Genomic DNA, 17,459 nt, shown 5'->3' on the forward strand with positions numbered 1-17,459 from the left:
CAGTGGCCCCTAAAGAAATACTGAATAGGGCCAAGTGTAATTGTTCATGCCCATAATCCTAGCACTTTGGGAGGCTGAGATGGGAGGATTATTTGAACTTAGGAGTTCAAGACCAGTCTGGGCAACATAGTGAGACCCCATCTCTACAAAAATTCAAAAAAATTAGCCAAGTGTGGTGGTGCATGCCTACAGTCCCAACTGTATAGAGGCAAGAGGATCCCTTGAGTCCAGGAGATTGAGGCTGCAGTGAGCTGTGATCATGTCACTGTGCTCCAGCCTGGGCAACAAAGCAAGACCCTGTCTCACATACACAAAAACAAACAAACAAACAAAAAAACACAAAAAAAAAGAAAAGAAAGAAAAAGAAAAAGAAATATTGACTGGTACAAGAGAAAACTATGGGATAGGGCAAAAATAAACACATATCCTGAATTTCCTTGAGAGCCTCAATTTATGTCTTGCAAGTATTTTAAGATTGTATGTGTGAGTATGGGGAAAAAATGTAGAGACTGCCTGATTAGATAGGAATGGTCATGTTAAGTAGCTCTAAAGACGAGGTTTCATAGCTAAGAGGGAGATTTTTCAGACCAGTCTAAGCAATTTAGACTTCTATCTGATAAGGTGTAGGGACCTCTTGTAAATTCCTAAGCAACAGAATAAAATGATCAGAGAAACACTTCAGAAAAAGTAGTCTGGCAGCAGTTATCCAGTTATCTACTGACCTTCTGGTCCCCAACGCTCATATTTGTTAGATGACACAGACTTGCACTCCACTCCAAATCCTGCCATAATCCTAGGAGGTTTCAATATTTAATGGAAGATTTAGCCAATGTCCTAACTTCACCATTTCTTGACCTCATTCATTCCAATTGCTTTCACTTCCACTCCCGGGACCACACCCAAGACCCTGCATTAGTTAAAAATGTGCCACAAAGCATGCACCTATAGTCCTAGGCACTTGAGAGGCTGAGGTGGGGGGTCACTTGACCCCAGGAGTTGGCGGCTGCAGTGAGCTGATTGTACCACTGCCACTGCCCATGGCCTGAGCAACATAGCAAGATTGTCCCAAAAAACAAAACAAAACAAAACAACACTGCCATACCAGAAACCCTAAATGCAAATAGCCCAAATTCCAGTTTTTCCAGCCCTCTCTTGCCTGTCCTGCCATTGGCCTGCTCACTTCTCCCAAGACCTCTTCCTGCTGGGCACCATCTCACCAACACATTCTACTTTCTTATAACACTGTCCTTTCACTGCACCAACTTGGACAACTGCAACCCTAGATCCAGTGCTATAAAATATGTCTCCCCCTTTACACGCAGGCTTCTAAACAGACTGCTGCCACTGTTAATGCATGGTCTCTCCCTGCTGAATACTAAACTTCACCCATTAGTGCTTGTATTTGTACATAATCACCTTTCTTTAGCATTCCCCTCTGTAACAATTCAGCATGTACATAATCATGCTCAGGACCACCACTCACTTTCAGCAGACCATAACTTTGTTCCTTGATGAAAAAGCTGAGGCTTTAGGAGGATCTACCTCAACTGCCCACCCCTCAGTTGCAAATGTTAGCCCCACTCATCTTTCCTCCTTCCATCACAGAGGAAGGGTCTCTTTCCTTTTCAAGACCAAAACCAAGTTCAACCCAAAATCATACTTTTGATTCACCTCCTCCTATATCCTCCAAGATGCTGTCATCTAAAATTCTTTCTCTTTTCTACATCCTTGGCTCTGCTTTTTTCTTGTCCTGTAATCTCTTAACCTGTAAACACAGCAAAGTGTCTTTCATCACTAAAAACCCTCAGTTGACTTGAGTTTCCCTCTAGCTACTGTCTTCTTTCTGTGCCTTGTTCATTCAAACTTCTCCAAATAACATCTATATTGGCTAAGCTTAGTAATGACAACAACCCCAGAAGGTAGGAAATATCCCCGTTAGAACACATGGGGAGTAAACTGAGGCCCAGAGTCAACACTAATAAAGTCAACTACCAAAGCTTTTCAATTCCATCATATTTCCCCATAGGACTTGGCATTCAAGTCACACTGTTTTGACCTTTTCTTTTTAATAATCCCATGCTTCACTTAAAGCTTCAAAGTAGAGAAAAGCAACATGTAATTTCAAATCAGGAAGCCAACAAATGCAGGCCTAAAGGCCTATTCTGTGCCACACAATTAATTTACACTAAGCTAAAGAAGGGGGAAGCTTCTCTGGCTATGTAAAACAACAACAAACAAACAAACAAAAAACCCAGAAAACCTATTACCAAAAGAGAAAAAGAAAAAAGAAGAAAAAAAAAAATGTAAGAAAGTTTTTCTAAATTATTTACTTAACTTCCCTTCACCTTGTTATAAATAAAGTTTTGATGCCGCAAAAGAAATAGTACTTGAATATAAAATTTTCTTTTTAATTCTCAGCAAGGCAAGTTACTTCTATAGAAGGGTGCACCCTTACAGATGGAGCAATGGTGAGCAGATACTTGGACAAGGGAGGGGAAGGGGTTCTTCTCTCTGACACACGTGGCCCCTGCTGCTGTGTTGTTCCCCTATTGGCTAGGGTTAGACAGCACAGGCTAAACTAATTCTGATTGGCTAATTTGAAGAGACTAACGGGGGTGAGTGGTTTGGAGGTTATGACAGAGCAGACAATCGGAATGAGTCAGGGTGGAGTAGGTAATTGGAATGAGTCAGGGTGGAGCAGGTAATCGAAAAAGGATGCTTTACAAGGAAGTTAAGTTTAAAAGTAGAAGTCAAAGAACTGAACATACTGACATACTGATTCTCTGAAAAGAAATTTAGAAATCATATCTAACAACTTCTCAACCCACTGAAAATGGGCTTAACCTCACTAAAACTGCTCTGACAAATGTTCTCAATGAACTTCAAATTAACAAACCCAAAGAATGTCCTTCAGTCCTGTCTGATGGGGCCTTTCTGCTGATTTGAGTAACTGAACCTTTCTTCTTGATACTCTTTCATCTTTACTCCCCCGACTTCTGCATCGCTCTACTCCCCTGGAATCCTCACACGTTCTGACTATTTTGGTGGGAAAGGAGGACCTCCTATTTGTAGTCTCTAAATGGAGGTGTCGTTTTACCTCCACAAAATACTACTACTTCACTAAAGCCAGACTATTCACCGATGAACATGGCCCAAGACTTTTTCACTCACTCTGTTTGATTCTGCCCATGTTGGCCCCTATGCTCATCTCTGTCTGTCCAAAACCCACAAATTCTTCAAAGTCCAGATTTTTAGTGAAGTTCCTATATTTTCAAAATCTTTCCCTCCTTTGTACTCCTGTAATTTATATTGCAATTACTCAATACAATACTCATTCCTGTATATTCTTATCTATTCATCTATCCTACCAAGTCATGAGCTCTTTCTTCATGATTGTTGTAATATCTAGTGACTAAAACCATACTTGGCACATAGTAGGAGCCCATTAAATACAAGTATTATGATTATTTGTCTTTTCATTCCTCAAATCTCTCAAATAGCAATGTTTCTTTTTTTTTTTTTTTTTTTTTGAGACGGAGTCTTGCTCTGTCACATAGGCTGGAGTGCAGTGGTACAACCTTGGCTCACTGCAACCTCCGCCTCCTGGTTCAAGCGATTCTCCTGCCTCAGCCTCCTGAGTAGCTGGGATTACGGGCGCACACCACCACACCCAGCTAATTTTTGTACTTTTAGTAGAGACAGGGTTTCAACATGTTGGTCAGGCTGGTCTTGAACTCCTGACCTCGTGATCCGCCCTCCTCAACCTCCCAAAGTGTTGGGATTACAGGCGTGAGCCACCGCACTTGGTCTCAGCAATGTTTCTTAAATATTGTAAGATCAATCTATTTTGAATTAATTATTTATTAATTAAAGCCCAAAGAATGAATGAACTCTCTTGGTAAGAAAGAAGCACAGATAGGAGGCTCACTTATATTAGGTGATGAAGAGGAAAAGAGAAACTAATGAACAATATTTTTAAAAATGGCTGGGAACCCCAAAAGAATGTGTGTATGAGTTAAGAAGTTATGGAATAGAAGAAGCTTCTAACAATCCACAGACAAATTATCTACTTTATAAATTATTTTTGAAGCATTCAACACCTCTTCTGCCACTCACTCAGAATGAAGAGAGATTTCTCAATGTGTCAATGACTTTGTCTCTGACTTAGCCTGAAAAATAGCAATGCCGAATGGAATGATGGTGCAGTATCCAGCTGCGTAATCTAGTTTACTCTGCGCCTCCTTATACACAGGCAGAAGGGAGCTAACTATAACAACAAAAGGAAAAATGATGAAAGCAAATTTAGGTCTTTTTCTGTAAAATGTACCCAGGTAAAAATATCAAGGGAATTTATTATATAAAATGGCTATTTTTTCATAAAGAAAAAAGAATTAATTTGTCCCTTTTTCTTGAATCATTCTACACGAATATCCTTTTGCCAGATCTTCTATGTAATGGCTTTTTGATATGAGTACCATTTCTGTCAAACTTTTGTTATTTTTAGTACAGCCAAGTTTACTCACTTTTTAAAAGTGCTATTTTGGGACTAATACAAGGGGAAATTAATCATGGTGCCCAAATGACGGGCCAGGGGTACTATTTTATTACTTTCAGTTTAAACTGGGAAATATGTAACTGGTTTTTCACCCAGAGAATAAGAATGTTCCAATTTATTAGAAAGTAATTGGTATTGGAAGCAGTCACTGACAGAAGTATAATAATGGAAACCATCCCAGCTACTTCATGCAGGCAATGCAGGCCAGTCATTGTGCTGAGATGACAGGCCTGCATCTGCAGAGGTGTGGCTTGAAAAGTCTGAAAAATGTCCCTCTTCAAGACAAGGGTCACATTACTGGTTCTAGACAAGACTCCCTAAAATGCAAAATCTCCAGTAGATGCAACTCCATTTCTAATATATATCCATTAAAGGTGCACTTCAGGAGTTCATGGGATACCTAGATTGGCAAACAAAACAGCAAATGTGCATATTTTGCAAAGAACCAAGGCCTACAATAAAGGTCATGCTGTTTATAATATTGGCTCAACAATTTTCTATAGATCACTTAACAGGTACTAAAAGTGGCAGGGCACTGGTGTACCAGAAAACACACAGAATTGTCTACAGTGTCCAAAATGTTGGATATAGAGTTGGAGAGAATGAGAGAGGTCAAAAAGCAGTCTGTAAAGGAGAAAACTGGCATGACAAGCCTGAAGGAACCTCCATCTCCTCCTTTTCCCAAGTCACTTTTAAGGCATACCTCCTATGGGCAGACTTGATCTTAGTCCTATCTCTCCAAAATATAAGCTGTTTTCTTTGTGTGTCACCCTATTTCTTTCTACCTGGAGATATGATCCCCCAAAGCCTGCACTGTTGCACAACTCCAGAAGACACCATCCTTAGAGTAGTGAATATGAAGCCCCCCCAGAGTTATGCAGTGGCCAGCTCACATAGCCCTGTGGCACCCCTGACTGCTGCCATTTTACTCATCATCTAGGTTGTACCAAACTCTGAAGCTCAGATCCCATTTTTGTCTCCCTGGTGTAAAAAAAAATACCTTACATTTCTCTTACCTGAAAAGTTTCATCCTTTCACAAAATAGCTTCAGCCTCTGAGTTTACAATGTGAGTCTACTTTAAAGAAACTCTGGAGGCCAAGAATAAATGGAAGGTCCTGGAGCCCAACTTCCCTTGAACCTCCATAGAATGTAAGTGATATATTGGGAAGGACATTCAATAGAAAGATAGGAAATTTAGACCTAGAACTCCACATTGCTGTGCGACCTTGGGCAAGTCACAAAACTAGCATGTGAGTTTCACATTTGTAATATAAAGGAGGTGAGGTAGATAAGACACCTTAAAGGCGTCTTAGAGTTCTAATATTTTATGGAAGCTTGAAACCTCCTTTGCAAAGATTATGACAGTGAGAGGACTCTTGCATGGCTGACTCTATCTTGCTTCTAGCCTCACAAGCAGGGTGACCTCACTCATTCCTGGGTATAGGCCAAGCTAACCATGGGAAGAATTTAGTTTATAGTTTAACTTGGAAGCAAGGATGATAATAATCCCTCCTAAAAACTAACCCCTTCCTTGCTCAGGGACCTATAACTAATGAAAAACCATGAAATTAGGATTATAGAAGGGGCCTGAATTCTGCTAGAATGTAGGCAGAGTTTCTATAATGCCTTACTGCTCAGGAGTCATGTGGCCAGACATCACAAGATTTGTGACTTCTCCAATTGCTCCTATAGATAACACCACTATTGTAGAACTTTAGATTGGTGTTTTGAGATATTTTTCAGATTTTTGCATTCTGGCAACTGACTGACCCCACTTGGACCCATGACTCTTGACTCAACCAGTCCTGTGGCCTCCACCCAGAAGTGGACTCAGCTCACAAGAACTGTTTTCCACACCCCTATAATTCCACCCTCAACCAATCAGCAGCACCTATTCCCTATCCCCTTGCCCACCAAATTATCCATAAGACCTTAGCCCCTGAGTTCTCAGGGAGACTGACTGAGTAATAACTCCAGACCTTCCACTTGGCCAGCTTTGTGTTAAACCATTTTCTACTGCAATACCACAGTATCAGTGAGTTGATTTTGTCTATGTAGCAGGAAGGAAGTACCCATCAGGCAATCATAATCTCAGAATACCACCTCCAGAGTAAGGGCATCTGACTCATATATAGCCACCCTATAAAGAGAGAGCAATAGGTGGTCTTTGGAGATCTGGGAGACTACTCACTAAATGCTCCATACATATCAAGCCAGATGACCCATAGGTCTAAGCTGAGAGTAACTTATTTCATAAGGCATAGTTCTGCTTCTCCTCCCAGCACCAGCCATTCAGAAAGATTTTTTTTTTTCTTATCTCTAGTCTGCTAAACCTTGCACATACCTTCCACATTTTTTTTTTGAGATTTTTTTTTCTTATTATACTTTAAGTTCTGGGATATATGTACATAACATGCAAGTTTGTTACATAGGTATATAAGCGCCATGGTGGCTTCCTGCAGTCATCAACCCATCATCTACATTAGGTATTTCTCCTAATGCTATCCCTCCCCTTGCACCCCAACCTCTGACAGGCCCGGGTGTGTGATGTTCCCCTCACTGTGCCCATATGTTTTCGTTGTTCAACTCTCACTTATGAGTGAGAACATGTGGTGTTTGGTTTTCTGTTCCTGTGTTAGTTTGCTGAGAATGATAGTTTCCAGCTTCATCCATGTCCCTGGAAAGGACGTGAACTCATTCTTTTTTATGGCTGCATTAGTATTCCAGGGTGTATATATGCCACAGTTTCTTTATCCAGTCTAGCATTGATGGCATTTGGGTTGGTTCCAAGTTTGCTATTTTTGTTGGTTCCATTTTTTTGTATTGTGAATAGTGCTGCAATAAACATATGTGTGCATGTGTCTTTACAGTAGAATGACTTATGATCATTTGGGTATATACCCACTAATGGGATTGCTGGGTCAAATGGTACTTCTGACTCTAGATCCTTGAGGAATCACCATACTGTTTTCCACAATGGTTGAACTAATTTACACTCCCACCAACAGTGTAAGAGTGTTCCTATTTCTCCACATCCTCTCCGGCATCTTTTGTTTCCTGACATTTTAATGATCGCCATTCTAACTGGTGTGAGATGGTATCTCATTGTGGTTTTGATTTGCATTTGTCAAATGACCAGTGATGATGAGCTATTTATCATATGTCTGTTGGCCACATAAATGTCTTCTTTTGAAAAGTGTCTGTTTATATCTTTTGCCCACTTTTTGATGGGGTTGTTGGCTTTTTTCTTGTAAACTTGTTCCTTGTAGATTCTGGATAATAGCCCTTTGTCAGATGGATAGATTGCAAAAATTTTCTCCCATTCTATAGGTTGCCTGTTCATGCTGATGATAGTTTCTTTTGCTGTGAAGAAGCTCTTCAGCTTAATTAGATCCCATTTGTCAATTTTAGCTTTTGTTGCCATTGCTTTTGGTGTTTTAGTCATGAAGTCTTTGTCCATGCCTATGTCCTGAATGGTATTGCCTAGGTTTTCTTCTAGGGTTTTTATGGTTTTAGGTCTTACATTTAAATCTTTAATCCATCTTGAGTTAATATTTGTATAAGGTGTAAGGAAGGGGTCCAGTTTCAGTTTTCTGCATATGGTTAGCCCGTTTTCCCAACACCATTTATTAAACAGAGAATCCTTTCCCCATTGTTTTTGTCAGGTTTGTCAAAGATCAGATAGTTGTAGATGTGTGGTGCTATTTCTGAGGCATCTGTTCTGTTCCATTGTCTATATATCTTTTTTGGTACCAGTACCATGATGTTTTGGTTTCTGTAGACTTGTAGTATAGTTTGAAGTCAGGTAGCGTGATGCCTCCAGCTTTGTTATTTTTGCTTAGGATTGTCTTGGCTGTACGGGCTCTTTTTTGGTTCCATATGGAATTTAAAGTAGTTTTCTCTAATTCTGTGAAGAAAGTCAGTGGTAGTTTGATGGGAACAGCATTGAATCTATAAATTACCTTGGGCAATATGGCCATTTTCATGATATTGATTCTTCCTATCCATGAGCATGGAATGTTTTTTTCCATTTGTTTGTGTCCTCTCTTATTTCTTTGAGCAGCGGTTTGTAGTTCTCCTTGAAGAGGTCCTTCACATTTCTTGTAAGATGTATTCCTAGGTATTCTATTCTCCTTGTAGCAATTGTGAATGGGAGTTTGCTCATGATTTGACTCTCTGTTTGTCTATTATTGGTGTATTGAAATGCTTGTGATTTTTGCACATTGATTTTGTATCCTGAGACTTTGCTGAAGTTGCTTATCAGTTTAAGAAGTTTTTGGGCTGAGATGATGGGGTTTTCTAAATATACGATCTTGTTATCTCCACATAGAGATAATTTGACTTCCTCTCTTCCTATTTGAATACTTTTATTTCTTTCTCTTCCCTGATTGTCCTGGCCAGAACTTCTAATACTATGTTGAATAGGACTGGTGAGAGAGGGCATCCTTGTCTTGTGCCGGTTTTCAAAGGGAATGCTTCCAGCTTTTGCCCATTCAGTATGATGGCTGATAAGTTCTACATTTTTACCAGTGCACTCACATTTGCTAATGTTAACTCCCTCCCACTCTTAGCTACAACACCCCCCACATGACAATGCTACTAGAAGACAAGTGTCTACTACTACAAGAATATATATCTATAGCTCTAAATATAGGAGCACTCTCATTTTAAACAAATCTATCATAGTTAAATCTGCATTTACAAGGACATATGTTTATATCTATGGACTTGTATATGTGTGTGTGCATATATATATATATATATATGGAATAGATTATCTGCTTTGCAAATGAATTCACCAGGGAATTTCTTAAAATAGCAGGCCCTTCATTTATCCTTCTCTTCACTGTTTCCCACATAAATGATGTCTTGCACTTTTTACTTACTGATAGCTGCTCAAGAATTTATCTATAATGTAATGTAGGTATATTGTATTTATAAAGATTAATGGAAAGCAAAATGCATTTCTTTGGAGCCGTCTCACTAATTTCTTTAATATTTCAGAGGTGTGAGTTTATATTTTGTATAGCTAGGATCTGAAACCTTATCTAGCACCACTATGAACATAAAAACCACATGAATCTTAAATACGTTCCAGAGTTCACCATGATATAACAGCATTATGCAGAAATTAGAGTCTGCAAGAGCCACTGGCTTCACAAAAGCCTTTATGGATGGAGAAAAGTGAACTAATGATGTTGTTTTGTGAAGGTTTCTAAGGCAAAAATTATACCTTTCACTCAGGTCAATAGCTTTTGGCTGGGGGTAGCTTAAAAGTGAAGTAATTCTGCCTCTGTACACAACCAATGTTAATAGACAAAAACATTAACCACATTTCTGGGAGTGGTGAAGCTATTTTTAGTAACAGTGGCTGCTCTAGAAAATTTTATCTTTTGCTGTGAAATGCCAATGTGATTTTTCTCAGTCTGTAAATGGTAAGCACAATCATGTTTGTTTAAACTTAAGTTTTGTATATTGTTTGTTTTTCTTTACCCCAGGGATTTCCTTATCTGTATGCACACACAGATGATAACAGGAACAGAGTGACCTACCCTAGTTTAGAGTAGGCTGCCAATTACCTCTCTAAAGCTAACAGCACCCATAAGCCAACAAGGATTTTATTTCATGCAATTGTTAAAGTAATTACTTTTGCACCAACCTAATAGTATTTCTTCAAAGGCTCATGCAAGCTAAGAAACTAATAAAAACAAAATGAAAACAGTAGCTCTACTCTTTAAGTCATCTTCTCCAAAAAAAAATATTGTTCCTCTACTTCCAGAAATATAATTGTTCAGGGCTCAGAAACTCAGAAGAATCCTGACTTCCTGCCTGCCTCCTGGGTCCCTAGAAACATAGACTTAATGGGAAGGAGGGACCTGGCTCATGGCAACTAAATAAGATTGGTGGGGGTGGGCAGAGGAAAGAGCATAGGACGAAGAATCAGGAAGCTTGAGATAAGATCTAGACAAACCTTCAATCCTTCTGGGACTCTGATTCTTCACTTATAAAATACAGATGATACCCACATTTTTATTGTGATCATATGAGATGGTAGATTTGAAAATGTTTAGGAAACTATTAGGTTCTTCATGATGAATGCAATGCTCTGCTTATTTCTGTGCATCTCAATTCCTATGATGTTGTAGAATATTGAGACTGAAAGTTAAAAAAAAGAGAGAAAAGACTGGGCAATAAGGCTGGTTTAAACAAAGCCTTATTTGCCTCTAACTCTCCTTCTCTCTTTCACTCTACCTTCTAGAAAAAAGCAAAAGTAACAATTGACCTGAACTCTCCATTTTAATAATCACTGCATTTCTACATTTTTCAGTTACAGTCAATGTCTAAATTAGATAAACTAATTGATTACCTACTGACCAAAAGGATCTGTATGAAATCATTACCAAAATCATATAATGAAGAAATTTTCTGTTTCTAGAGAAGTTTGAAGTTAGAATCAGCACTTTTTCATTTAGCATTCATTCAACAAATATTTATTGAGTGCAAACTTGTGCCAGGCACTAGGGATTTAGAAATAAGGGAAACATATTTCCTTTCCCCATAAAGTTCATTATTCAGAGACAGGAACAGATTTACATTCTCTTGTTTTATAGCTTAGAAACCAAAGACACAATAGTTGGGAAAGTTTGACTCTACCTGCAACTCTCCTTCCATTATACTGAGTAGTTGGATGAGGTCTTCTTTGGATAACTCCAGGGATTTCTTAGTCTTTCGTTCACTTTCTCCAGATGTTTTTAGGTGTCGTTTGATAGTTCCTGAGGCCATGACATCATCCTCCTTCCTATTTGATTTCTTCTTCTTTTTGGCATCTTCTGAGAGACTTTTTTCACCAGCATTGCCGATGATGGAGGGCTTGGGACAGGAGACATGCCCATCAGATGAACTTTCACCACCTTGGTTTCGAGATCTCATTCCCACCTACAACACATAAAAAAAAGATAAGATGCTCTTTACCACCATCAAAATTATTTTTGCCGAAATACTTAGAGACTTATAGCAGCTTTACCACATCACCAACAATAAAAAATCAAATTAATATGTCATTAAAATTTTCAGGAAACCCCTTTGATGGTCTTCAGAAAAAATAAAAGTGAGATTTTAACCTGAAAAACCCCTCAAGCCAAATGATCAAGGTCAATATCAATAGTGCTAAGTCATATTGCTGTTACATAATCCCCATAATAATATATCAATATTGGTTCATTAATTGTAACGAATGTACTATACTATCCTAATGGAGAATGTTAACTATAGAGGAAACTGGGTGTAGGGCATATGCGTATTAGCTTTGTAATAATGTTATGAATCTAAAACTGTTCTAAAATAAAATAAAAATAAATAAAAACAGTTCTAAGATAAAATAAAAAGTTTATTTATTTATCAGAAAATTCAGACCTGAAACTCTGTCAGGAACCAGTTGGATGTCACAGGGGAAAAAAAAAAAGTCCGCATAGAGTAGGGGCTTAGAATGGACAGAGGATAAGGGAAAAGCAAAGAGAAGAGGAGGGTGGTGTCATTTTCAGTGATATGCAATTCTATTTTCCCATAGCCTCTATTTAAAAATCAGGTCTTTTAATGTCATTTACAGTAATAAGCGCACAAAGAATTGGGAGAAAATGAATCAATTTCAAAATCAAAATGTAAAACAATATTTTGAGGTAAAATAAGGAAAAAAGACAAAGCAGCAGCTAAGATATTAACTTGTCCTATGAGAAGCACATTCAAGTCATTCTATGAGGAATACTTTATAGTTTCTCTGTCAGTCTCTGAGCAAAAAGATTCTACCAACAGGTTTGTTACAAACAAACACACTGAACTCACAGGCTAGGTCTCATAGTGCTGTGAAGAGAGCTCTAATATCCTGGGGGGTGTATTTCAAATTTTGCCTAAACCCTTAAATATAGTAGATTAGCACATGAGCTTATTTAAAAACTCACAGTATAAATAGCCCTTACCATGAATAGCTAAGCAAAAAGATTTTCATCATTCATTCCAGATAAAATACAAGGACTTAGTTATCTGAAAGTAAATTTCCTTTATGGACCCAACCATACTTAAGAAACTAAGGAAAGATTTTAAAAAAACGTTAGGTTTGTAACACAAAAATTAACACAGGGTGATGTTTCCTTTCAGATAGTGAATATTCAATTCTTCCAATGAATCTTGAAATCTACATTAATGCTCTTTTTTAAAAAATTGAACTTGTAAGCAAATGGACCCCTTTATGTATGTGTGAACTTTCTACAGCACCCCAGCTTTTAACAATATAAACCAAAGGAATGTTTCTTGACACTAGCACCCTGTTTTCTGGTTCACTCAATGATTAGTTCCCTATTTTAGAGTATCTTTTGGGTTTCCCTAGTCAACAAAGAATAGAAGTTTCTTTGTAATGGAAGCCAAAGCACTTTGGAACAAACCTACTGTATTTTATCACAGCTTATTTGTGGGCAGAATGGGCTGACTAAAGCCCCAATCCAAAAAAAAAAAAAAAAAAAGATGTGATGAATAAAGAGTTTCAAATTTAACTCATGACCTGTTACCGCTCACAACTAAGACACATGGACTTCCCAAACTGAATTGTGATTCTGTACGACTTCATACCACATGTGAATTCCTTTTACCTGAAATAATTTTCTCTATAAGATCTTAAAGCTCTTTGAGATGGCATATCAAATATTGATTTGACAACTTTAATTTAAATCATTAAATCATGAGTTGATAGAAATCCCAGACAATAGTTCCCAAAGCACAGGAAGTGCTTAATCTTACACAGTATTTAAATCTGATTGTATTATGTTACATGTATTTACTCAATCACAATTATATCTGCAAACATACAGAAAATAGTCTATTAGTATCAATTTTATATTTAGTTTTTTCTAAAAATTTCAGTCTGAAATTAATGTTTTAAAATAAAGTTTATTATAGTATCATATTAATGACTTTTACACAAAAAAATCCACCCATTTTAGAATTATGTAATTATTTTATATCATTATTCATTTAAAAAGTTTAAGTTTCCTATTCCCTTCCACATTAATTCACTTTGGCTGATGGAAAATCTCATGTGGTAGACCCATGATGTTAATTTTGTCTTAACAAATATTTTTCTTTTGTGATATTGAAATTTCACATTAATTACTTTTCCTTTGGCATGAACATAAAGATTTTTAGTCCTTTTTTCGGTTAGATAAATGAGGTCTTCTATCTATCTTCACAATAAAGTCAGCAATCAGCACCTGTACTATGTCAGGAATACAAAAGTACTCAGCAATAACAAATGAATCAAGAATGTTTTAGCAAGGAATTAGCATCTATGCGAAGATACACATAATTTCTCAGTAGAATAACTAAGTCTGTTATAAATAATGTACACTTTAAAAATGCTTTATTCTATTTTGGAGGGAGAAAACATCCAAGCAATAATGGACTTGCATGTGTCTCATTTAGTGACATTTATATTCTTCATATTTTTAATAGCTCTCACTTACTGCTTCTTAAGTGTTACATAGTATAGGAAGCATTTTTCATTCAGCACCTTGTTTAATATTTACATCAACCCTGTGAAGTAGGTGCTATTTCTCTCAGGTTTATAGATGAAGCTACTGAGGTTTAAATAAATTAAATATCTTCTCCTGGATCACAGTTACTCCTAGTGGATAGAAAAACTAGAATTTGAACTCAAGTTGGACACGAAATACTACCCCACTATACAGCTTTCCTTACAGCTTTCCTCTAAGTTCTTAAACATATGCTAATTGGAAAAAGGGGCGAACCCTGATAAATCAGGGGATCAAGAAAAAGTTAGAGGCCAGGCGCAGTGGCGTGTGTGCAATCCCAGAACTTTGGGAAGCCGAAGCGGGTGGATTACCTGAGGTCAGGGGATCGAGACCAGCCTGGCCAACATAGCAAAACCCCATCTCTACTAAAAATACAAAAATCAGCTGGGCATGGTGGAGTGCACCTGTAATCTCAGCTACTAGGGAGACTGAGGCAGGAGAATCACTTGAACCTGGCAGGCAGAAGTTGTAGTGAGCAGAGATCGCGCCACTGCACTCCAGCCTAAGCGACAGAGCAAGACTCCATCTCAAAAAAAGAGAAAAAGCTACAAATGCTAAGAAGTTTTCTCACTTCACGTAACAAAATTTGAGAAATCCACGTATATGTCTTTCTCCAAAGACACTCTTGCAACACTCGCATAGCAATTTAAATTAGGTTACTAAGCAATACTATGTTTTCTGAAATAATTAACCTTCTGCAGAACTTCTAAGATGATGAATCATTCAAAAGTCTTCCTGAGAAGTAATCTGGTCAATTACTAAGGGTACAGTTATGAAAACAGGATGTAAAGTCTGAACAGGAACAATTACAGACTTATTGTGTTAAAAGCCCTGGAGCTGAACAACAGTAAACACATCATCAGTGTTGGCCAAATCCTGCCTATTGTGCTTACAAGGGTAGCAGGCAGGTAACAGAAAAGGCATCCAGAACTCCTTAGGCTTCTTAATAGTTGATTGCATGGCTGCAAGTTTAAGACGTGTAGATAACATTTTCTGAAAGAAGCCAAGAAGGCCTTCGAATCATCCCAGTGTATATCCTTTAAAAAAAGTTCTCCCCAAGAAAAATATATAAATAAACTGAAGATTCATATCAGGTTTTATAACCCTTTTAAAAAAAATCAGTGTCAACTGGGGCACAGATGCTTCTCTTTGATAAGCAAATTATCTTAACATAGTTCATAAAATATACTTACTTTTCCTTTCATAGTAGTCAACAATAATTTACATGGAATTTGCTAACTACAGTATGAAGAAAAGAAAGATCAAATGTTATTCTGAACCTCCCTCTTTTATCCACAGTCCTCTCTCCCTTTCATCTGCGCCTCCCTGCCCCCTGCAGCCTCCCATTAATTGGGCAATGCCAGAGCATACTGTCAGATGAAAAATATCACAGGAATCAGAAAATGTAAAGCTTTTTAGTCATTTATGCTGAACTACCAAGTATTTCTAGAGCATTTGAACAGGAAAAGAAAAAAAAGGAAAAGAAAAAATGTCTACGGAAATTCTAGTTCCCAGAGTTCCTTAGCTCTTACAAATCCTGACCTTGAATTTTCTCCCTAGCACTCTCACCTTTGCTCTTGCTCCTTTCCAGATTTATATTTTCCTGTTATGATTCAACATTGGTCAAAATACTCCCCACCCCACCACCAACAAAAACTTCTTTTCTGTAGAAATTCGGTTTTGGCATCTTTGCTATGCTTCTCAGGTATCCAACCCCTATCTGTTCCCGGTTGTATTTTATCTAAATATATTTTCAAGAACCTACCTAGTGCATAGAATGAGATGCCATAATAATTTTATATATTTAATTTCTATTTTAAAATTACTTCATAGAATTATGAGGAAAAATTATCATAGTAAAAAAGGAAAGTACATAATTACAGAAAAGCCGAGATTTTACAAGGTGGCCTGGCAAAAGGCCTGCTGCAAGTGGAGCTTCCAGAACATTACCACAGAACTGTCCTGACTCTTTCTCTTTCACATAAACGACAATACCCAAAGCACCCAAAACTCAAAAAGAAAACATCTGTTCTAGTTTTATGTCATCAGTGAATTTTCAGATGCAAAAGATCAATTAAATCAACTAGTTTATTCCCTATCAATGCCAGATTACTTCCCGTGTGTTATCTTATTGGTTAAATCTGCATATAAATATCCCAACTCATGAAATGTTCAAATATTTCTCATGAGGTTATCACATATTCTGTAGTGTATATTGCTCAGAAATGTTCCCAAGTTTGCCTCTAAATTTTCCTTTCTTCTCTTCATCCTATTTATGCAACAAGCCATGTTAAATATTTGTTTTACTTCTCATTACCTACATTTATTAAATCCTAAAAAATAACTAAGGTTTTTACTTAAAATATTTTTTATTCTATTAGGGTAGATCTATGCAGACAAATTGAAAATTCCTGTAAGTAATTTCACAAAATGTTAGAGTTCAGAGAAAGGGATTCTCTTGGAGTCACTGCAGTGATGTTGTCATCAAAAGGCCAAGGAAAATATTATAACTGTGGCAAATAGAAAAATATTATTCTACTCCAGCTTAAAACTATGGTGAAATATTTTATGACATTCTGTTTAATATCCTTCAAGAACAATACCAGCAGGCCCAGAAAAGTTTCCAGAAAAAAAAAAAAAAAGACAAAAAATAACAAGAGAATAGATCAGGGAACTGCCATGAAATAAGAAATCTTTTAAAATTAGCATAGAGTCTAAAAGAATGTATAATTTGAGTTTTAAACTTTGAATGGTAATACATGGTAACCTTTCTTACCAACATTTTAATTAAAATCCCCAAATTGATGGACTCTTCTATCATAATGTGTCCTGTTGCTGTCCTTTACTTTCCATTCCACTAGCCATGACCTAGTATTCAAGATCCTCCACTTCCCAAAAAATTGTATTTCCAGTCTTACCTTTCAATGTCTCCCATACATTTATCATGTTTGTTTAGTCACTGATTAGAAATTATGTCTGGTATATTTTATTTTTATATCTTCGCTCATGAATTTCTTTCCTAAAATGGCCTATTCTTCCCTTGTACTCTTCACACCTCCTCTGACTATTCCAATATGTGCCATTTCTCCTTCCTGGTTAATTGTACACTTGCTTGTTCTTTATATTACTTGGTGCTTTTCACACTTGCTTATATTGTTGTTATTGCCCCAAACATAATCTCTTTAAGGACATTTAATAAGACTTCTTCAAATCATTGAAATACCAATTGATAGACATCATTTGATGGTTTGAATTTATAACATTTTACATATTAGAATATAGGTTTATAGAACTCATTGCTTCCAATTAAAATAACTGGATAAAA

At 37.1% G+C, this 17,459-nt stretch overlaps 1 protein-coding gene across 4 annotated transcripts in view; it reads right to left on the reverse strand.

Annotated features, from left to right (window-relative positions):
- Positions 1-17,459, reverse strand: part of FILIP1 (filamin A interacting protein 1) — a 205,530-nt gene that overhangs the window by 118,852 nt on the left and 69,219 nt on the right. For 3 of the 4 annotated variants that reach the window (XM_011965833.1, XM_011965831.1, XM_011965830.1), the window contains one exon: positions 11,211-11,492. In XM_011965833.1, the coding sequence (XP_011821223.1) occupies positions 11,211-11,486 (276 nt within the window). In that variant the 5' untranslated portion in view covers positions 11,487-11,492. Of the gene's footprint in view, positions 1-11,210; positions 11,674-17,459 lie in introns of those variants that run through there. The other variant, XM_011965832.1, reaches the window with a different exon arrangement.

Source organism: Mandrillus leucophaeus, unplaced genomic scaffold (genome assembly GCF_000951045.1).
Source record: "Mandrillus leucophaeus isolate KB7577 unplaced genomic scaffold, Mleu.le_1.0 Scaffold738, whole genome shotgun sequence".
Lineage (NCBI taxonomy): Eukaryota > Metazoa > Chordata > Mammalia > Primates > Cercopithecidae > Mandrillus > Mandrillus leucophaeus.